The sequence below is a fragment of the Arvicanthis niloticus genome, chromosome 12 (genome assembly GCF_011762505.2).
Source record: "Arvicanthis niloticus isolate mArvNil1 chromosome 12, mArvNil1.pat.X, whole genome shotgun sequence".
Taxonomy (NCBI): Eukaryota; Metazoa; Chordata; class Mammalia; order Rodentia; family Muridae; genus Arvicanthis; species Arvicanthis niloticus.
Genome location: NC_047669.1, coordinates 72,308,712 through 72,326,599, shown reverse-complemented (window position 1 = coordinate 72,326,599; position 17,888 = coordinate 72,308,712). Strand labels below are relative to the sequence as shown.

The window sequence follows — 17,888 nt, the reverse complement described above, 5'->3', positions numbered from 1 at the left end:
GGGAGTCTGGTTAAGTGGAAAAATAACCTAATTAGCTATTTTTTAAGATTATGAGGAAATTATTATTAATTAAACATTGTGCTTTTGAGAGTCATATTTTAAAGGTGAACTTAAACAGTATTCATAGTATTGAATGAGGGCATAAAAGATGAGTCTTTTAATCTCTGTTTAGACTTGGTGTTAAAAATTAAGGTACTTAGTTTAGATTCTTAGAAGGTAAAGGTACTTACTAAATTTGTTCATAACAATAAAACACTGGGGCTGGAGAGATGGCTCAGTGGTTAAGAGCACCGACTGCTCTTCCAGGGGTTCTGAGTTCAATTCCCAGCAACCACATGGTGGCTCACAACCATCTGTAATGAGGTCTGATACCCTCTTCTGGTGTATCTGAAGAGAGCAATGGTGTATTTATATACATAAAAATAAATACAATAAATCTTTTTAAAAAAACAATAAAACACTGGTTATTAGAAACTATTTTATTTTCTAAACCAACCTAAAGTATTAATTAGGTCACCTGAACTAATTTTGCCACTCAGTCTCTCTGGGATAGCATATGGGTTTTAGACAATAGATGCCATTAGGCATTAAAAAGTTCCTTTTGCTGCCAGTGTTAATGAAAGCTTTGGGGTGAGGGCTAGCAAAATTTCAGAGAACTATCTATGCCACAGCTTGGAACGTTAGTGTGTGTGGTGGCTGCAGCAATAGACCACACTGACAACTATGTGACCATTCGCTGTTTTACTTTCAGAGTCATTTGAAAGCCTCTGAACACGCTTCTGATATCCACATGGTGTCCTTTGACTATCATCAAATGGTTAAAGGAGGAAAGGCAGAAAAATTACACAGTGTTCTCAAACCACAAGTCCAGAAGTTTCTAGATTATGGATTTTTTTATTTCGATGGCAGTGAAGTTCAAAGGTTTGATGGTTCTATTCTTCTTCTCTTTAAATTGGAACATTGCTATAAATTATTCTTAACATTGAACTTTTAATTTTTCTTCTTTATGTTCCAGTTTATAATTTTAAGATATTTTTAATACTTTATGTTAAGTTTGGATTTTTTCTCCATATTTCAATAAATAATAATAAGTTCCATCATCTAGAGTATAATGTGGGACAGCAGTGTGTGTGTCTTTATTGTAAGAAACAGTATCTATGATCGTGCCTTCTGCATCTGAGGAAACGGAGGCGTACGCCGGAGCTGCTCCAGATCACATGACTGGGAAGCAGTGAGCTGCCACCCACCTGGCTTCTGACTTCATGCTATTAGGGAAGCTGATGTTTCAGTAATTCTTGACTCTAGTAAAGACCATTACATGCAAATAAAGGAAAATTTTTACTTGTTGTCTACAATGGTTGCACATGAAATAAGAAAAAAGTTGAAAGGTTTTGAAGTTCAGATTTTACATTGAAGTAAACTTATAAACAAAGATCAAAGTTTTTAGCTTTTTTCAATTTGTGTTTTTATGCTATAGCAGCTTTATAGAGCAGTCAGTAGAAGAGTTCTTGTTTGTTTGTTTAAAAAAACATTCTCAAAATATTTGTTATTTTTTTGGAAAGAACAGTAGGATTATAAACCTGAATTATATTTATCTCCTGTTTTCAGGCTTAGTTAAAATAAATGTGTGGTAGAATGTAATGAAAACCATGTGATAAAACGTTGACATGTAGATGCTAACTGTGCCTGGAAACGGTAATAGTATAAGCGGGAGGTAGAAGGGTGTCTATTGTGGTCCTCTCTGTGGCTGCCAGTTCCTTCATGCTTCTACACGTTGTAAACCAGCCATGTAACTGTATCGAAATTGTTACAGGTGCCAGAGTGGTACAGTTCGAACAAACTGCTTGGATTGTCTGGATAGAACAAATAGTGTGCAGGCATTCCTCGGCTTAGAGGTAAAGATCACTGCCTGTGCCCTGTGCATCCTGAGTGCTCTCGCAAAGCCCGTGTCTCTCAGTCGTATAAAGTAACGAACCAGAGCCTTGTTACAGACCTTTGTTTTTTGTTTTTATTTCTTGCCTTTCTCCCCACCCAACCCCTGCTCTCAAACCCCTTGTGATTTAAGTGTTCCCTTCATCTGCTCAGAGAGCTGTCAACTATTTCCTTCTACTGTTCTTTAACATGCCTCTAGACAGATGCCTGTGTGGAGACTGTAGTGCTTATTATTATTATTATTATTATTATTATTATTATTATTATTATTATTATGCCTGTCTCTTGAAACAGTGTACATGGATTTTAACTTTATGCTGAATATTTTGAGATTTTAATTTAGGATTTTAAAATCTATTTTTACATGTATATTTCTATAGAGTTATATTTTTGATAGTTTGAAACTCAATCCAAGTGGCATTATTTATGTTTATGTTAGTGTTGACTCACCATGTGTCTAGTGCAGGCAGAGTTCAGCTAGTCAGTAAACTGGAGCAGCACTGAGCTGACCAGCTCTTCCCTGTCCAGTAAGTCAGGGTCATCAGGTGGTGGTGCATTCTCTTTGAATTAGGAAGGACATAGTTTTCAAGAACTATAAAGGCCCAAATAGAAAGGAACTGATTTTTTTCTCTAGTTAATGATCTTAAATTTGGCCAGTGAATTAGTTAATTAATTATAGAAGCTGAGATTCTGTCTCAAAAATGAAAATCCAGTTGTATAAAGTTCTCAGTGGCAGAGATATATTTTATGGAAGTAAGTAACTTTTACTGTTTTGATTTTTTTTGAAACCTATCATTGACATTTTTTATGACATATGAGACATGAAAGAAGGCAAGTGGTAATTAGATAAATTCACATGGCTCAGATTTGGTTGAGGCCCTGGCTTTTGGTGGCTGGCTATGTTTACAGGATCTGCCCGCACTTAGTGGAGTTCTTATACTTAACTTACCAAGTGTTCACTGCCAAACTGTCTCAGTTGACCTTTGCTATTGAAAGTGTGATGTGAGAATGTGCCCCTCTGTCAGTCACAGTTGGTTAGCCAGTTACAAAACTTATTACCAAATTAGAGTTATACAAACAGTAAAGTGAAATCTGCTTTTCCCACTTCTTAAAGATTGAAAGGTTTAACCAATAAAGGAGACCCTTGGGCTATTTTATGTCCCAGGTAAACACAGAATAACTCTAGCATAAGCCTCAGTAACAGAATGTGCTCATTGAGGGGCCTTAATATATTTTTAAATCTTCTGTAATTATAGATAATTGCCACACCTAACAGAAAAGATAATGCAAGCGAGAAGGAGCTTAGCAAGAGAGCAGGGATAGCTAAGTGATGAATCAGTAGCTGTACAATGCTTCTCTTGCCATTCACTGTGGAGGGTTTGTCTCCCAAAGGCCTGTGAAGTGTGCAGTTGGTACCCATAGCTCTTTTAAGCATGCCGTCAGTATAGACTGCATGTACAGGAAGCTGCTGTGATGTTTTCAGAACTCCTTGATGACACGTAGGAGCAGCTTGCCACTTCTCTTGTTCATGTGACCTTAATTACCCAAGCTTCAAGAACAAAGTCCAAAATGAAAATGTATTCATATGTAGGTAAACTTGGTACATATGTTTGCTCTCCTTTATAGATTAGTTGGGAGTGAGCTAGTTTCTGTAGTGAGCAAGGTCAACTGGGATGGGTGGCTAGAAGATTAATTCCAATCTCCTGAAATACCATTTTACCTTAAAAAACTACAAGTTTTACCTTAAAAAAATTGAAATGGTAGCAAATATAGCCCAATAAAGTGTTAATACTTTGAGAGTTGTATATTTATAAATTTTAACTTTAATTCTAATAGTTGTAAAAAGTCACATTACAGTGAATATATTGCTATATTTACCTTAAAAACCCTTGTTTGCTCTTTCAGATGCTAGCCAAACAGCTGGAAGCTCTGGGCTTGGCTGAAAAACCTCAGTTGGTGACTCGCTTTCAAGAAGTTTTCCGGTCCATGTGGTCTGTGAATGGCGATTCGATCAGCAAAATCTACGCAGGCACTGGAGCCCTTGAAGGGAAGGCCAAGGTAGAACCAGATCTGCCACTGGTTTTCCTCTTTCTCCTCTCTGTAGAAAGGACTGTTTTGAAATGACTTTCTGAATAATAGTTTTCTATGTTAACAGGTGTCTTTTAGGATTGTTTCCCTATACTTCCATGTCCTGTCTGATTCGTGTCATAGATTGGGATGATTAGTGAAAGATAAAAAATTCTTTAGGGTTAAGGGGTCAGTATACTTTTAAAGATATTCCACTATGTATGAACTTATATTATTTTATATGATTTAATATTGTCTACCATTCTTACTTTTTAAATTGTTTATATTGTTTTTAAATAAGATTTAAAGAAACCAACAGCATGGTCCTAATGGAATACCCTGTCTCATTTGTCTTGGTGTGTGTCACTTGGCTCAGGGCCTCTGTTTAGGAAGCATGCGTGTCACAAACAGTGGGTGGACATACTGTCCGTCACTAATGTATACAAGCAGTGCAAAGAGCCCAGGATTAGTTGGGCTCAATTAGTAACTTTTTACTTTCTGCTTTTTTTCTTTTAAAAGGAAGCTCTCTGTATGTGTGTGGTGGTGTGTGGATGTAGTTACAATTCTGAATCTCATCAGGTCTTGTAGCTGCTTGTGTTACTTTCAGGTTACTTTTCTCTTTTGTACTTTGTCTTTGTTGGGGGGTTTGGGGCTGTATTTGGAATATATGTTATGATTCTATGTACTTAAATCTTATTTAACTGTTTAATTTAGTTTAAGAAACTAAATTAAAATTAGTTTAATTTTTTCTAAATCTCTTAATTCCTCAGATTATTTCTGGATAAAAGTGAGAACATTTAGCTAGGTATGGTGGTTCTTATCTATAATCTCAGCATTGGAGAAGTTGAGACAGGAGGATTGCGACAGGTTCGAGACCAACCTAGAGTATATAGAGAGTACCAAGTCTGACAAGTCCCAGTTTAAAAAACAAAACAAAAACATCAGTCAACAAAAGGAGAAAGTGTCTCTGTCTTAATGGTCTCAGGAGCTGCAGCTGAGCAGCCAAGGCCCCTTCCCTTGAGAATTACTCGGCATCTGGAGTCTGAGTCTTTGTGTTCAGTCTGCCTCTTCTGCTGCAGGCTGGCCTCACTGCAGGGCGTCTCTTGCCCCTCAGGAGTGCTCTGTAGAAGCCACACTCCCTAAGCACTGCTGCCTGTAGAAAACATGAAATTGCTTGACTTTCATTTACTCCTTTTAAAATAGCATAATTCTTGTTATTAAACTCCAACTCTCCAACTGTTGCTTTAAAATATTCTTTTATATTCTTCTGCCTTTGGTTTCTGCTGTGACTAAGACAATATATGTACATAAGTTACATATATGTTCAGTATACTTATCTTTAACATAATATATAGATATGAAATCTTTATATATTAATATTAAATATACTCGTCTGAATTGAGCTAAAGTCTAACATCCGACTGCTTTCTTTTCCTTTCTCTCGGCTCCTTTTGATTAATTGCCTGATAATGTGATGGTGAGTGTTCTTTTTTCAATAACATCATTTTATTTATTTTATGACAAAAAATAATGATTTAATGCCTTATTACATTTAGTGGCATATAAAAATGGCTCTTTATTATGGTTACTGTTATTTTTCAAAGGGACAAAAGTTATACATTCTAAACCAAAGTTATTTTTGACAGTCAAAACTCTATAGGATCAAAATAAATATTATCTGATAATATGGATAATACCTGTTCATTATAGTTGTAATCAACCCTCTCACTATTGGAATAGGTATTTATTTTTGTGATTTATATTTGTATAGGCAACGAAATGTCTCTAATAGGCAAACTAAAATTTATGTATCATATTTGAGATGTAATTACAAATTTGTTTTTTTAACAAGACCTTTGGTTTTAAATTCAGTTCTGTCATTAACTACCATTAAATTACTGGGGCACAATCTCACTTTTGAAACATCAGAGCACTTAGAAGCGCTTCTAGGAACTGCAAGTCCAATGTGTCATCCTTTGTCCTCACTACATTTTCCCACCCAGCCCATTCTTACATTTAAAAGTTATGATGTAGAAAGGTATTTTCTTAATTAAAAAAAAAAAACACAATGTGAAGTATTTACTGCTCAATATATTATTAGATGAAGTTGTGGCATTTAGTTTATCATTTTCTTTATGCAGACTGCAGGGGAACAGTTGCGTTTTAAAGCCTTTCAATGTACTTATACATTTAAAAAAGAATTATTAGAACCCTTTTAATACTAGAACTTTATAAAAATCAATTTAAAATTGCAAAATACTCATTGAGCAAAATCAGCAGTATTTCGAACAAGGGCTCATGCTCCTTTCTCCCACAACAGGCTGGAAAGTTAAAAGATGGTGCACGATCTGTCACCAGAACCATTCAGAATAATTTCTTCGACAGCTCCAAGCAAGAAGCCATTGATGTTTTGCTTCTGGGAAATACTCTAAACAGCGATTTAGCTGACAAAGCCCGAGCACTTCTAACTACTGGAAGTTTGCGTGGTATGTATACTTTATATTTTATTTACTTCATTTATTTATAGTCTTTAAAAGTCCCCCTAAAAGGTAAATTTAAACTTATTTACATGAATAGTTCCTAGGCTATAGTTAATTTAAGTAATTTTGGAAGGAAGTTTATACAAGTAGTTTTTATGAAACAGGATTCTCCAATGAAGTTTCTCACTTGTCAGATGTTAATACTGTGATACTTAGCCACCTGGCTGTTTTATTGTGAACACTCTGTGTACTTTCTTCTATAGATTATGCCTTGGGGACTATATAGTCTAAGTGCTGCTAACCTGATGCAAGGCAGGATTCCACAGAGTTTACGGTAGCACTTTAAAACATTCAATAATCCAGCTATACAGGCAGTGCTTCATTCAGAAAACCCTGTATCTGTATTGGTTAATTTTTCATCAACACCACAAATCTTTTTATAACCATATCCTAACTTTGGTTGTTATTGTTTGAATCAGCTTAAATCATAGCAATGATTGAAAGTAGTGTTTATTATTGGCCACTAATCCCTATAATCCATTTTAATATTTGACATAAATATATAGCTTTCAAAGTAACTTTTTCTCCACCATAGCTTTTTACCTTTTTGTATGTCTTTTACTAAATGTCAAAAAAATTAACTTTTCATGTTAATACATAAAAGCAGTATTATGAGGAAACTAAACAACATTCATTGTACATGTAATACATTAGATTTCCTGCCTCTCTCCAGCTTTATTGAGGTATAATTGACAGGCTCGCTTAGGTTCCTTCAGTCCCCCTTTTCCCATTAGAACTTTAGAGCACTGTGGACTTCTTTTTCTGTTAGCCCCAAACCTTCCCACACATGCTCTCCACAGAGGACATTTTCTGTGTCTGGTAATAATACTCTCTTGAGACTGACCATACAGGTGATCACAGAACGTTAGACTTCTCCTCATGATGTGAAGGTTGTTCCTTACAAGCAGCCTCTCAGGAATATAGAAGTAGTCTTGGGGGACTTTTTTTTTTTTTAAGTCAAATTCTTTTTTTTTTTTTTTTAAAGTCTGATACTTACTAGGTCTTTGAACTTCAGACTTCTTCCTGGCTTCCAGTAGAGACTGACTGATTTCTGTTTTGTCACTTCTTTGCACCCGTGCCTACTCTGATGTGAAGGCATTAATAAACAACAATGGAAAGTAAGTGTGTGAGGGGAGAGGAGAAGCAAGACGCTCAGGAACTCCCCAGGCTACACAGCAGGTGTCTAGTTCCCTGCACATCTCACCACGTGTCACATGCCTCTCAGAAGTGGTCAGCTCCGCTGCCATGCCTGTTCTGACACTGAGAGACAGCTTGTTCCAGTGGTTGACATGTTAGGTAATGTGAACACGATGCCAGTTTTGCATGAGCTCTTGCGTGATTTTGCTGGCAAGCAACACTAGGCAAATGCAGAAAACTACCCAGCAGAGCCAGTGTGGGTGCAGACTTACAAAGTGTGCATAGCCATATGCACATACCTTCAACATCTTCCCTTCTGCAGTTCAACATGTCTTTCAAGCCACACCCACCCACATCTGATGTCAACTTCCCATCCATTTCTTATAGCCCTGTTGCTACTGTTCACAGTTGCTATGCCCCTCTGGTGCCCGTTCCTACAAGCCACCTTCATATTTTTTTAAAGATACAGTGCCTTACTATTGCATAGTCATGCATTTCATAACCATTTAACATACATGGTACTATGCTGTTTTTTAAATTGGGTTTCTGTCTTCTTTGGTGTGTCACTTTTGAAGTTTTTATGTGTGATACCCAACCCCATTTTTCCCATAAACCTTTGCAGCCACATGAATTTGCATAGTTTTACATAGCATAGTTGATGGTTTTAGAATGCACTTGTCTTGTTATAACTGAACTGATAGCAGTTACCAATTGGTGAGTCCCAGAAAAGAATATTAAAAGTTATCTCTTAAGACATATCTTTCCATGTCTTTGGTGTCCTTCAGCCTCTTAGATTTTTATATTCATACTCTCTCTCTGTCACACACACACACACACACACACATACACACACACACGAGCTTCTGGAAGAGGAGAACCTTCACATTGTGAAGCAGTGGACATTACTGAGTCAGTACAGGATATCTTCAGACACACGGGTTTGTATCAGTTATTATTTATTGTCTTTGGTGTTATAGCTTCAAAAAACAAATTCAAGTTGTCAACTTGAAAGAAATAACGCCATCTCAGGATGTTTTTAAGGTAACACAATAAGTTTTAAATGTAACTTGTTGTTTTACTAATGATTCTTTGTTTTCTTCTTGATGCATCCATAGTTTCTGAACAGACATTACAGTCAGGTACAGTATAGAAAAATCAATATATAACTAAAAGAAACCTTTTCTTTATTTTTGTAAAGCTGATGTTGAACACACACAGGTGTAATTTTATCATATTACAGAAAATTAATATTATTACTCTAAAAATTTTAAGTTTGCAGAAAATAAGTACTTTATTCAGGAAGAAATATACAGGATTCTCTCTCTTCCTGTATCACAGGCATATTCCAATGGAAGATAATTCAGCTAGATTAAATTTCATTTTATATTTCCTTGAACATTGTCACTGTTAGATCTTACTCTTCACAGACTGCAGGAAAAGGTCTGGATGCGACTATTTGCATTGGTCCAGACCCTGTGCATGCTGGTTATACCCACTCAGCACTGCCTTGCACACAGGCTGCTGGCTCATGCCCTTACTTTGCTGATGACTTGTTCTCTAGAACTACAGGCCTGCACTAAAACAAGATCTGAAACCTCCTCACTTTAAACAGCAGCATGTTGCTCACTGGTCAGAGCGGGCGCATGGCTAGCGCTTCACTTGCCTCCCCTTTTCTTTGCCTGTGTAGTCATAGGAATTTCATCTCTTCACTCTCTGTGGTTTATGATCTTGTCTTTTAAAGTGAGTCTGTAGCAAACAGGACAAGGCAAAAGTCTTGCCAGAAATTTAGCTGCAAATCAACACCTTCTCTTCCCTTCCTAGGACATTTTGCCTGATCACCATTGTGACTCTTCTGACAAACTGTTACTGTTTTATTTTAAATGAAAGTGAGGAGGGAGCACTTGGTTGTGCATTGGGTTATGTAATGAGCACCATTTCTTTAAGGATATGGTGTTTAGACATCTGTGGTCTTAACAGACTCAGTTCTTTAAACACATTAAGGTGCCAGTGTGTTGTGAAAAAACTAGAATTATACTTTACCTTCTTATTTTATTCGTAAAGTGATTTGACTTCATGAATTCAAATAACATGACAGCCTGGTTTTGTTCACATGGCATCGCTGTTTTGCTCAAATCAAGCTTTACAATCTCAGAATTGACATTTTGATACTGAGTGGATGGTAATGACTTTAAAGTCCAGTAATGTCCATAATAATAGAGAATGGTCTTTTGCTAGGTGTCGTCAGCTTTAGTTAGTGGTACTGAGGACAGAGCAAATCATTTGCTTTTGTTTGCACCCAGTCACAGCTATAGATAATCAAATCAAACAGGAAGAGGTTGAGAAATGTACACATCTGCTCTTAAGAGAATGGAGATATGGTTATCCAAATAACTTCAGTTTCCAGCGGCTCAGAAGTCAAAACTACTGTCATGAGACTAATGTGGTACTGACCTTTTTCAATCCCAGTTCTCAGGACACTGCTAGTTCTCAATATCATAAAATAATAACATAGTAAGGTGGGATTATTTGGCAAAATATGAAAGATATGAAACTAAGCGAGGGAGGACAGTGGAACCTGAAAGGCATAGTGCAGTTTTAACCAGCTGATCCAAGAAGCCTTGTTGAAAGTAAAGAGCAGAAGGAGGAAGGGAAGGGTGTTGCAGGTGGTGGAAACTGGAGGCTCAAAGCTTTGTAATAGGAGCAAGCCAGATCCGGCCTGTGGCTGGGTGCTGAGTGGACAGAGAGGGCTGAAGCTGGAGACAGAAGCCAGACCCTGCAGGTTTCTACTGAGCACTTGAACTCCTCAGAGAGGGAAGATTCACTAGTGATGTCATCTCAGCATCTCATCTCCGTCCCCAATGCTCATTTGTGTGAGGGAGCCATTGTTTATCAAGCTGCCTGTCAGTAATTGGAATTTTAACTCCAGATGTTTTCTAAGTGGTTTTGTTGAAGGAGAAATAAAATTTATATTTTTACCAGCCTCTTAATAACATTTTAAGTTAGTTGCTGTACTGAAAAAGAAAGAAAGAAAGAAAGAAAGAAAGAAAGAAAGAAAGAAAGAAAGAAAAGAAAGAAAAGAAAAGGAAGAAAGGGCTTATAAGTTTTACGTATCATGAACCAGCATACCATTGAATCAGAACTGTTCCTCCTGCATGCTTTATGTTTCTACCATCATCTGTAGCTGTTTTATGTCCAGTCTCTAATCTCACTGACTCTGTGTGGTAACGCCTCTGGCTGGGCTTGCCATCAAGGCTGATCTCTTCCTTGTGCCTGTGCATGCCTTTTATTTGTTCTTGTGACAATAGTTATATTTTCTAGATACCATCTGTTAATGAAAAACACCTTTACAAATGTTTTACTGCAGCTGATGTTCTCTTGCATCTTGTTTTTTATTAGCATCTTCCAAAGTCTTAAAGAACATGTGTGAGAACTTCTACAAATACTCAAAGCCCAAGAAGATCCGCGTGTGTGTTGGGACCTGGAATGTGAATGGCGGGAAGCAGTTCCGCAGCATAGCATTCAAGAACCAGACGCTCACTGACTGGCTTCTGGATGCTCCCAAGTTAGCTGGCATCCAGGAGTTTCAAGGTTGGATTTTTATATCAGGGGTTTAATTAAAGTCTTGACTTCAGTGTGACACTTAACTAATTTAGAACAGAAACTCAGCCTTTTAAATTACTTTGAAAGCCAATATTTCTCAGGTTAAGTCTGATAAAATCTTACCTCACTTTTTTTTTGTAGACAATTTGCTATTTAGTAAAAAGAGCAATAGTGGAGCTGGGTATGGTGGTTTACATCTGTAATCCCAGCACTCCCAAGACTGAGGCAGGAGGATTGCTCTAATTTCTAGCCAAGCCTGGACTACACAATAAAACTTTGATTAATAAAACAAACAAAAACAAAACCAACAGAAAATTTAAAAAAAAAATTTGGCTAGTTGTTTCTCAGGAGATTGGGGTAGAAACATCTTTGAAGGCAGCCACACATGTAAGAGAAACTACTTCTGCTTTGATTTAAATAGACATGATCCAAGTTTATTTTGTAGTTGATCATTTGTTCTTTATGATTTAAGCCCAGAATGTTCCATTTTCCAGAGAAGGATCATGAGCAGTCTTATAGAGGCCTAGAGAGATGGCTCAGAGAGAAAAGGGCTTACTGTTCTTTTAAAACTCTGAGGTTTCATAGATATGGCATACACACATACTCATAAGAACAACAACAACAACACAAAACCTAGTTGTCCATTGTGGACACTCTGCCCTGAAGCTATTCATAGAAGAACTTTCTAACATTATGATAGTAATTGGAGTTAGGAGCTTAAGAATGCACTTAAACTTCCTTTAAAAATAGTCTGTTGCTACCAATATTATACATGAAGGTGCTGCATGTAGGAAATTGTGCAAGATAGAAATTTTTCTTTTTTTTTAGTCCTTTTTAATCAATCATATCTTAGCTTTTGGAATTTCTTCCAAACATTTTATTAAAATCTGGCTCTTTTCAGTTACAGTAATTCTAGTTGGAAAAGAGATAATAATTGAATGATTAATAATAATAATAAAAACAGCATCATAGATTTTTTCCCACGTGTTTAATTCTCATAGCAGGCTCATTACATTGAGGCTGTTACTCCAGTTTCATTGATGAAGAGCCTAAAACACAGAAAGGGGCCTGCAGCCAGTGTGTGGAGGGCAGGGTCTGAGCTGCATCGTGGGTCCAGTGCTGTGTGTGCCATGTGTAGAGAAAAGTTCCCTACTTAGTTCCTTCAGGCTTCGTCTCCTGTCTGCGAACAAAAGCCAGAACTGCTTCATCACGTGTGTACTGAGGAACGCAGGCCTGACCCTTGCATACATCCCCGCCTGCCACTAAATATCTTCTGGGTCTCAATCATCTTCTCAGAATAATTCCTTTAATTCTGCAGAGTTGATTCACTTTCACTTTTACGAAGTAACTGTTTCTCTGTTGTTAGTGGCACAAATTTTAACAGTTGTTTTAAAATGATTTTATTTAGTTCTTAAGGATCTTCAAAATATTCTTAAACAGACTTAAATTTACAACAGAGTGGCTCACTGATGAATTTTTCCCTTTAATATGAATTTGGTTAAATTCAACCTTTTTATGTGATCTGGGACTGTACTTTATTGGGTGAAGTCGCCATGTGACCTGTGCTATATTTAAAGGTGTTTTGGATGCTTAATTGTAGATAAGAGAAGTAAGCCGACTGATATTTTTGCAATTGGCTTTGAAGAAATGGTGGAGCTGAATGCTGGGAACATTGTGAATGCAAGGTGAGCTAGCTTGGTAACAGCACTGGAAAGACAAGTAAATGAGTTGTTACAGTGTTGGAACCGAAAAAATCTGTGGAAAGGTACTTCTTAAACTGTAAATAGCAGTTTTCAATATTTTTGGTATGAGTGTTTTTCTAAACTTAAAATATTGATATTATATTAGAAATTAAGACTAAAAAATATAAACAATAACAAGAACTGGCAAGATGGCTTTTCTCCAAACCTGCTGACGTGAGTTTGATCCTGGAACCACTATAAAAAGGAGAGGGAGAAAGCAGCTCTGCAGAGTTGACCTCTGACCTCCAGGCATGCACTGAAGTGCACATGGCCGGGCACATGCACACAGCGTACAGCAACAATGGAGAGCCTGTGACAGTCAACAGATGTTTCCCCCTCTCCTTTCTTAACATGTCTAAATCAGAAGTTTACTGGGAAGCATGGCATTGTTTTACAGGCTTTACAGGTTGCTTAATGTCTACATCCAGAAACCTGGATTCTTAAATATGCCTCATGTACTTCCATATTGTGCTGCAATGTTGTTATGAGTGAGTTACATGAAGAAAAACCAGATAAAATACAGTTGGAAAAATACTTTAGTAACCTTTCTAGAAAATGTCTCCTTTGATAGGTGCTGTATAAAAACTGAACAAATGGTAGTACCTCTTAAAGATTAGTTGAAAAGGGAGTCTAAAACCTTGTTACTGAACTTTGAAAAACCAGATTTGTTTGTTTGTATGTATAAGAGTGTTTTTCCTTTGTGTACGTAAGTGAGCCACATTACAGCTCTGCCTGCAGAGGTCAGAAGAGGGCGTCAGATGCTCCAGAGATTGGAGTTAGAGATGGCTGGGAGCCATCAAGTGAGTGCTGGGCACGGACTGCTTGTAACTGCTGAACACCTCACGCCATCAGTGAGCTTTCTGTGCTTTTGATGTGCTAAAATCCGCCCTCTTCCATGGAGCCTCTAGAACACTGTGTGTTGCTCATTCCGAAAAGTTCACTGTGTGTGTAGGTACTCCTACCTTTGACACATCCTCAGTGTGAATGCACTGTTTTGGTTGGTATCAAATGGAGGAGATTTCATTAAAATCTTCAAATGTTAGGAAATGTTAGGAAATACTGTAAAGATTACAGTAGCTAATACAAGTTTTATTAACCTTCTCACTTTTGCTTGAAAATACAACTTTTGGGCCAGCAAGCTAGGTTAGCAGGTAAGGATATTTGCCACCAAGCCTGGTGACCTAGTTTGATCACTAGAATCCACATGGTAAAAGTGAAAAGCCAGTTCCTTCCAGTTGTCTTCTGATTTCTTCCCTTCCCCGCCTCCTTCCCCTCCACACACACTGGTGCACTACACCAATGTAAAAAATAACTTAAAAATATAGAAGAAAATTTCAGGATTTTGTTGTTGTTGTTGTTTGTGTTGGGTTTTTTTTTGGGGGGGGGTTCTTTGATTCTATAGAGTTTTCTTTCTCAGACAAGGACCCAGTCTGGTCACAAACTAGCCATGTAGTTGGGATTGGTCTTAAACTTCTGATTCTTCTGCCTCTGCCTCCCAAGTGCTAAGTTCCAGGTGAGAATACAACCCCACTTTTATCCACAGATGGGATTGAGCCCAGGGCTTTGTGCATGCTAGACAAACTCTATGCTGATACATCCCCTGGTCTTCAGGTCTTGTTCTTAGATGTTAATACTGTCGCTTGTTTTGCTTATAACAAACAGGATAGGCTGAAGAAATGACTCCCAATAGTGTCAGCCTGAGTGACCACACCCTGAGTAGTTCTTTCAAGGAATGTGTGCTATGAGAGGTAGCAGGAAGCTCACAGCCCAGAATGGCAGGGGCTTCCACTAGGTGATTAGAGAAGTGTACTCAGAACACTGAAGGGGGCAGCTCACAGGTGGACTTGAGTGAGGCCAGTAATGTTTACTACCTCCGTAGAGCCAAGCCAGTCTGTTAAACCTTTGGATATTTTTACAGTTTAGTTTCAGTAGTTGATATCAGTTCTTTCTGAAGCTTAATTATAATAGCCTGAATATTTTATAGCTCTTAGTGAAGTAACAGATGTGTACACTGATCATCAGTAGATCATGTTGATTGATACTGTGCCCTGAAGAACAGCCAAGAGCAACTCTAAAGAACGTATTAGCCCCATTTTGCCAAAAGCAATAAAAAGTTGGCCTTGTTTCTCAATTTTAGGTGATATTAGACTAATTGTGTGGTGGTGGTATTGTGTTTTTTGTAAAGATAAAAATGTCCATTGTATTAAAGCCATAAAAGTAATTATGAGTGAAATGGTATATGTTTTAGATTAGGCCTAAAATACCTCAGGTTTATAAGAAGGAGAGAAGGAGAGAGATTTTGGAGCTAACTATTGGTATATGGTGACTTACTTTACAGTTAACCAATTGTAGGCTTTTAAAATTTTTTCCATAACTATTTAAAAGAAAAATTTCTTAAATTAAAGTAAAATTATTTAGGGGACTGGAGAGGTAACTTAGCAGTTAAAGATCTCTTGCTGCTCTTCCAGTGAACTAGAGTTCAGTTCCCAGCATCCATATCAGGTGGCTCACAACAACTTGTACCTCTGTCTCCAGGATTTTTAATGCCTGTCTCTGGCCTCCTTAGGCACCTATACACACATACATCACACAGACACACAGACACACAGACACACACACAAGTAGTTTTTAAATAAATAAAATTTAAGTTCATGAAATAAGATGGGGGGCATAATATGTAGAAGTACATATTTCTCATTAGCATAATAATACCTGACATTAATGTGTAAAGTTTATCTGAGTCACTCACCTCATGTCTCTTTTTAATTCATTTTACTTCTCTTTTGTTGTTTTGTTTCTTGGTGGTTTTTTTTTTTATTTTAGCATTATTTGTTTGGGTGCATGTGTGTATGAAGACACACATGTGCAGTGGTGTACATACAGAGGTCAGAGGATAACCTCAGGGGTCAGTTCTCTCCTTCCCCAAGGGTCATGAACTTGGCCATGGTACCTTTACATGGTGTGCCATCTCACTAAACCCATATCTCCTCTTGGATGAGTAGTACATTTTGAAACACTGTATCATTTTGGTTAAGCTGCACATTTTTTAACAGAAACAAAAAAGCAGCTTGCATTAAATTTTTCTTTTTAAGAAATCAGATGTATAAAACTACGTATAAAACTTTCCTTAAAGTTTCCCTCTGTAATACTTTGGCAGCACAACAAACCAGAAGCTGTGGGCAGTGGAACTGCAGAAGACCATCTCCAGAGACAACAAGTATGTTCTGCTGGCTTCAGAGCAGTTGGTGGGTGTCTGCCTGTTTGTCTTTATCAGACCACAGCATGCTCCCTTTATCAGGTCAGTGACAGACACCGTTCTCTCTTCTCACTACATGACAAGAAAGGTCCTAGCATGTGCGATGTCATCTCTTCCATTCATAATTTTTGTTTTGTAGGGATGTTGCAGTTGATACTGTGAAAACTGGGATGGGGGGTGCAACTGGAAACAAGGGTGCTGTTGCAATTCGGATGCTTTTCCACACCACCAGCCTTTGCTTTGTCTGCAGCCACTTTGCTGCAGGGCAGTCCCAAGTCAAAGAGAGAAATGAAGATTTTGTAGAAATAGCACGAAAACTGAGTTTTCCCATGGTAAGCTTCTGCTATTTATTCTTTAAGACAAACCTTTGCATTGTATTTCAGTTTACCCTACATTTTCTGTCAGCAGTTTTGAAGATTTAAAGCAGTCCTTAGAGACACCAACAGTGGCCGTCTACTTCACACCTGCTGTCTTGTACAATTGGGCTCAAGGTGTAATGTTGGTAGTGCAACCCCCATGAAGCAGAGAGACAGCGGGACACAAGGGTTGTTTTGAACTTCTAGTGCTGTCTCCTGTTTCCAGGGAAGAATGCTCTTCTCCCATGACTATGTATTTTGGTGTGGTGATTTCAACTATCGAATTGATCTTCCTAATGAAGAAGTTAAAGAGCTCATAAGACAGCAAAACTGGGATTCTCTTATAGCTGGAGATCAACTCATCAATCAGAAAAATGCAGGACAGGTAAGTACATACTGAGAAGATAATTGTCTTACAAAAGGGACTTTTGGAGGGCTAGGGACATGGGTCAGCAATTAAGTGCACTCACTGCTCTTGCAAAAAACCCAGGTCCAGTTCCCAGCAGCCACACATTGGGCAGCTCACAACCACCATCTCCAGGTCCAGAGGATTCTCCTTCTGGCCTCCTGCACAATGGTACACAATAGACAAGTAGGCATATAAAAAGATACACAGAAATAAAAAGGAATATAAGTTTATCTTTTCCAGAGAGAGAGAGAGAGATGAGAGAATGAGAATATTTGGGTACCTTGGGTACCAGGGAGATAAGAATGGGGTTACAGCACCTGCCATGCAATGCTGAAGTTTGATCTTCAGAACCCACACAGAAAGCCCCAGGTAAAGCCTGGTGCAGTGGCATGCACCTGCAATCCTTAGGCAGCTAGGAAGCAGACACGAGAACCAGTCAATTGCCAAAAGGCTGTGGACCAGCCAGCCTGGAGTAAAACTGTAGAATCAAGATAAATCCTGCCTCACTGAGATAGAAGGGAAGAACCAACTCCCCAAAGTTGTCCTCTGACCTCCATGTGTGTCCTTTTGTATGCATAAAAGTATAGAACTAGAGAGATGGCTCAATGGTTAAGAGCACTTGTGCCCTATCTGAAGACCCTGGATCCAAAGCCCTATTCTCACCTCCATGGACACAAGCACACATGTACAAAGACAAACTCACAAATAAAATACATCTCTGTTCCCGGCACCAGCAGACTTGGGCTGCTCTCAGCCTTGGTCAAATAAGCTACTTCTTGTAGTGTTAGCAGTCAGTGGAGAGATACATAATTGCCAGAGTACTGGGAAGACGAGTGTTGAGCCCTAAAT

General features: G+C 38.0%; 1 protein-coding gene across 26 annotated transcripts in view; it reads left to right on the top strand.

The window, feature by feature from the left end:
• Window positions 1–17,888, top strand: part of Synj1 (synaptojanin 1) — a 70,565-nt gene that overhangs the window by 28,638 nt on the left and 24,039 nt on the right. For 9 of the 26 annotated variants that reach the window (XM_076943138.1, XM_076943144.1, XM_076943143.1 and 6 more), the window contains exons 9-18: window positions 752–921; window positions 1,814–1,895; window positions 3,838–3,990; window positions 6,329–6,485; window positions 8,792–8,815; window positions 11,073–11,264; window positions 12,877–12,961; window positions 16,176–16,316; window positions 16,414–16,606; window positions 16,857–17,015. In XM_076943138.1, the coding sequence (XP_076799253.1) occupies window positions 752–921; window positions 1,814–1,895; window positions 3,838–3,990; window positions 6,329–6,485; window positions 8,792–8,815; window positions 11,073–11,264; window positions 12,877–12,961; window positions 16,176–16,316; window positions 16,414–16,606; window positions 16,857–17,015 (1,356 nt within the window). Of the gene's footprint in view, window positions 1–751; window positions 922–1,813; window positions 1,896–3,837; window positions 3,991–6,319; window positions 6,486–8,791; window positions 8,816–11,072; window positions 11,265–12,876; window positions 12,962–16,175; window positions 16,317–16,413; window positions 16,607–16,856; window positions 17,016–17,888 lie in introns of all 26 variants that reach the window. The other 17 variants (XM_076943141.1, XM_076943128.1, XM_076943127.1 and 14 more) reach the window with 3 other exon arrangements.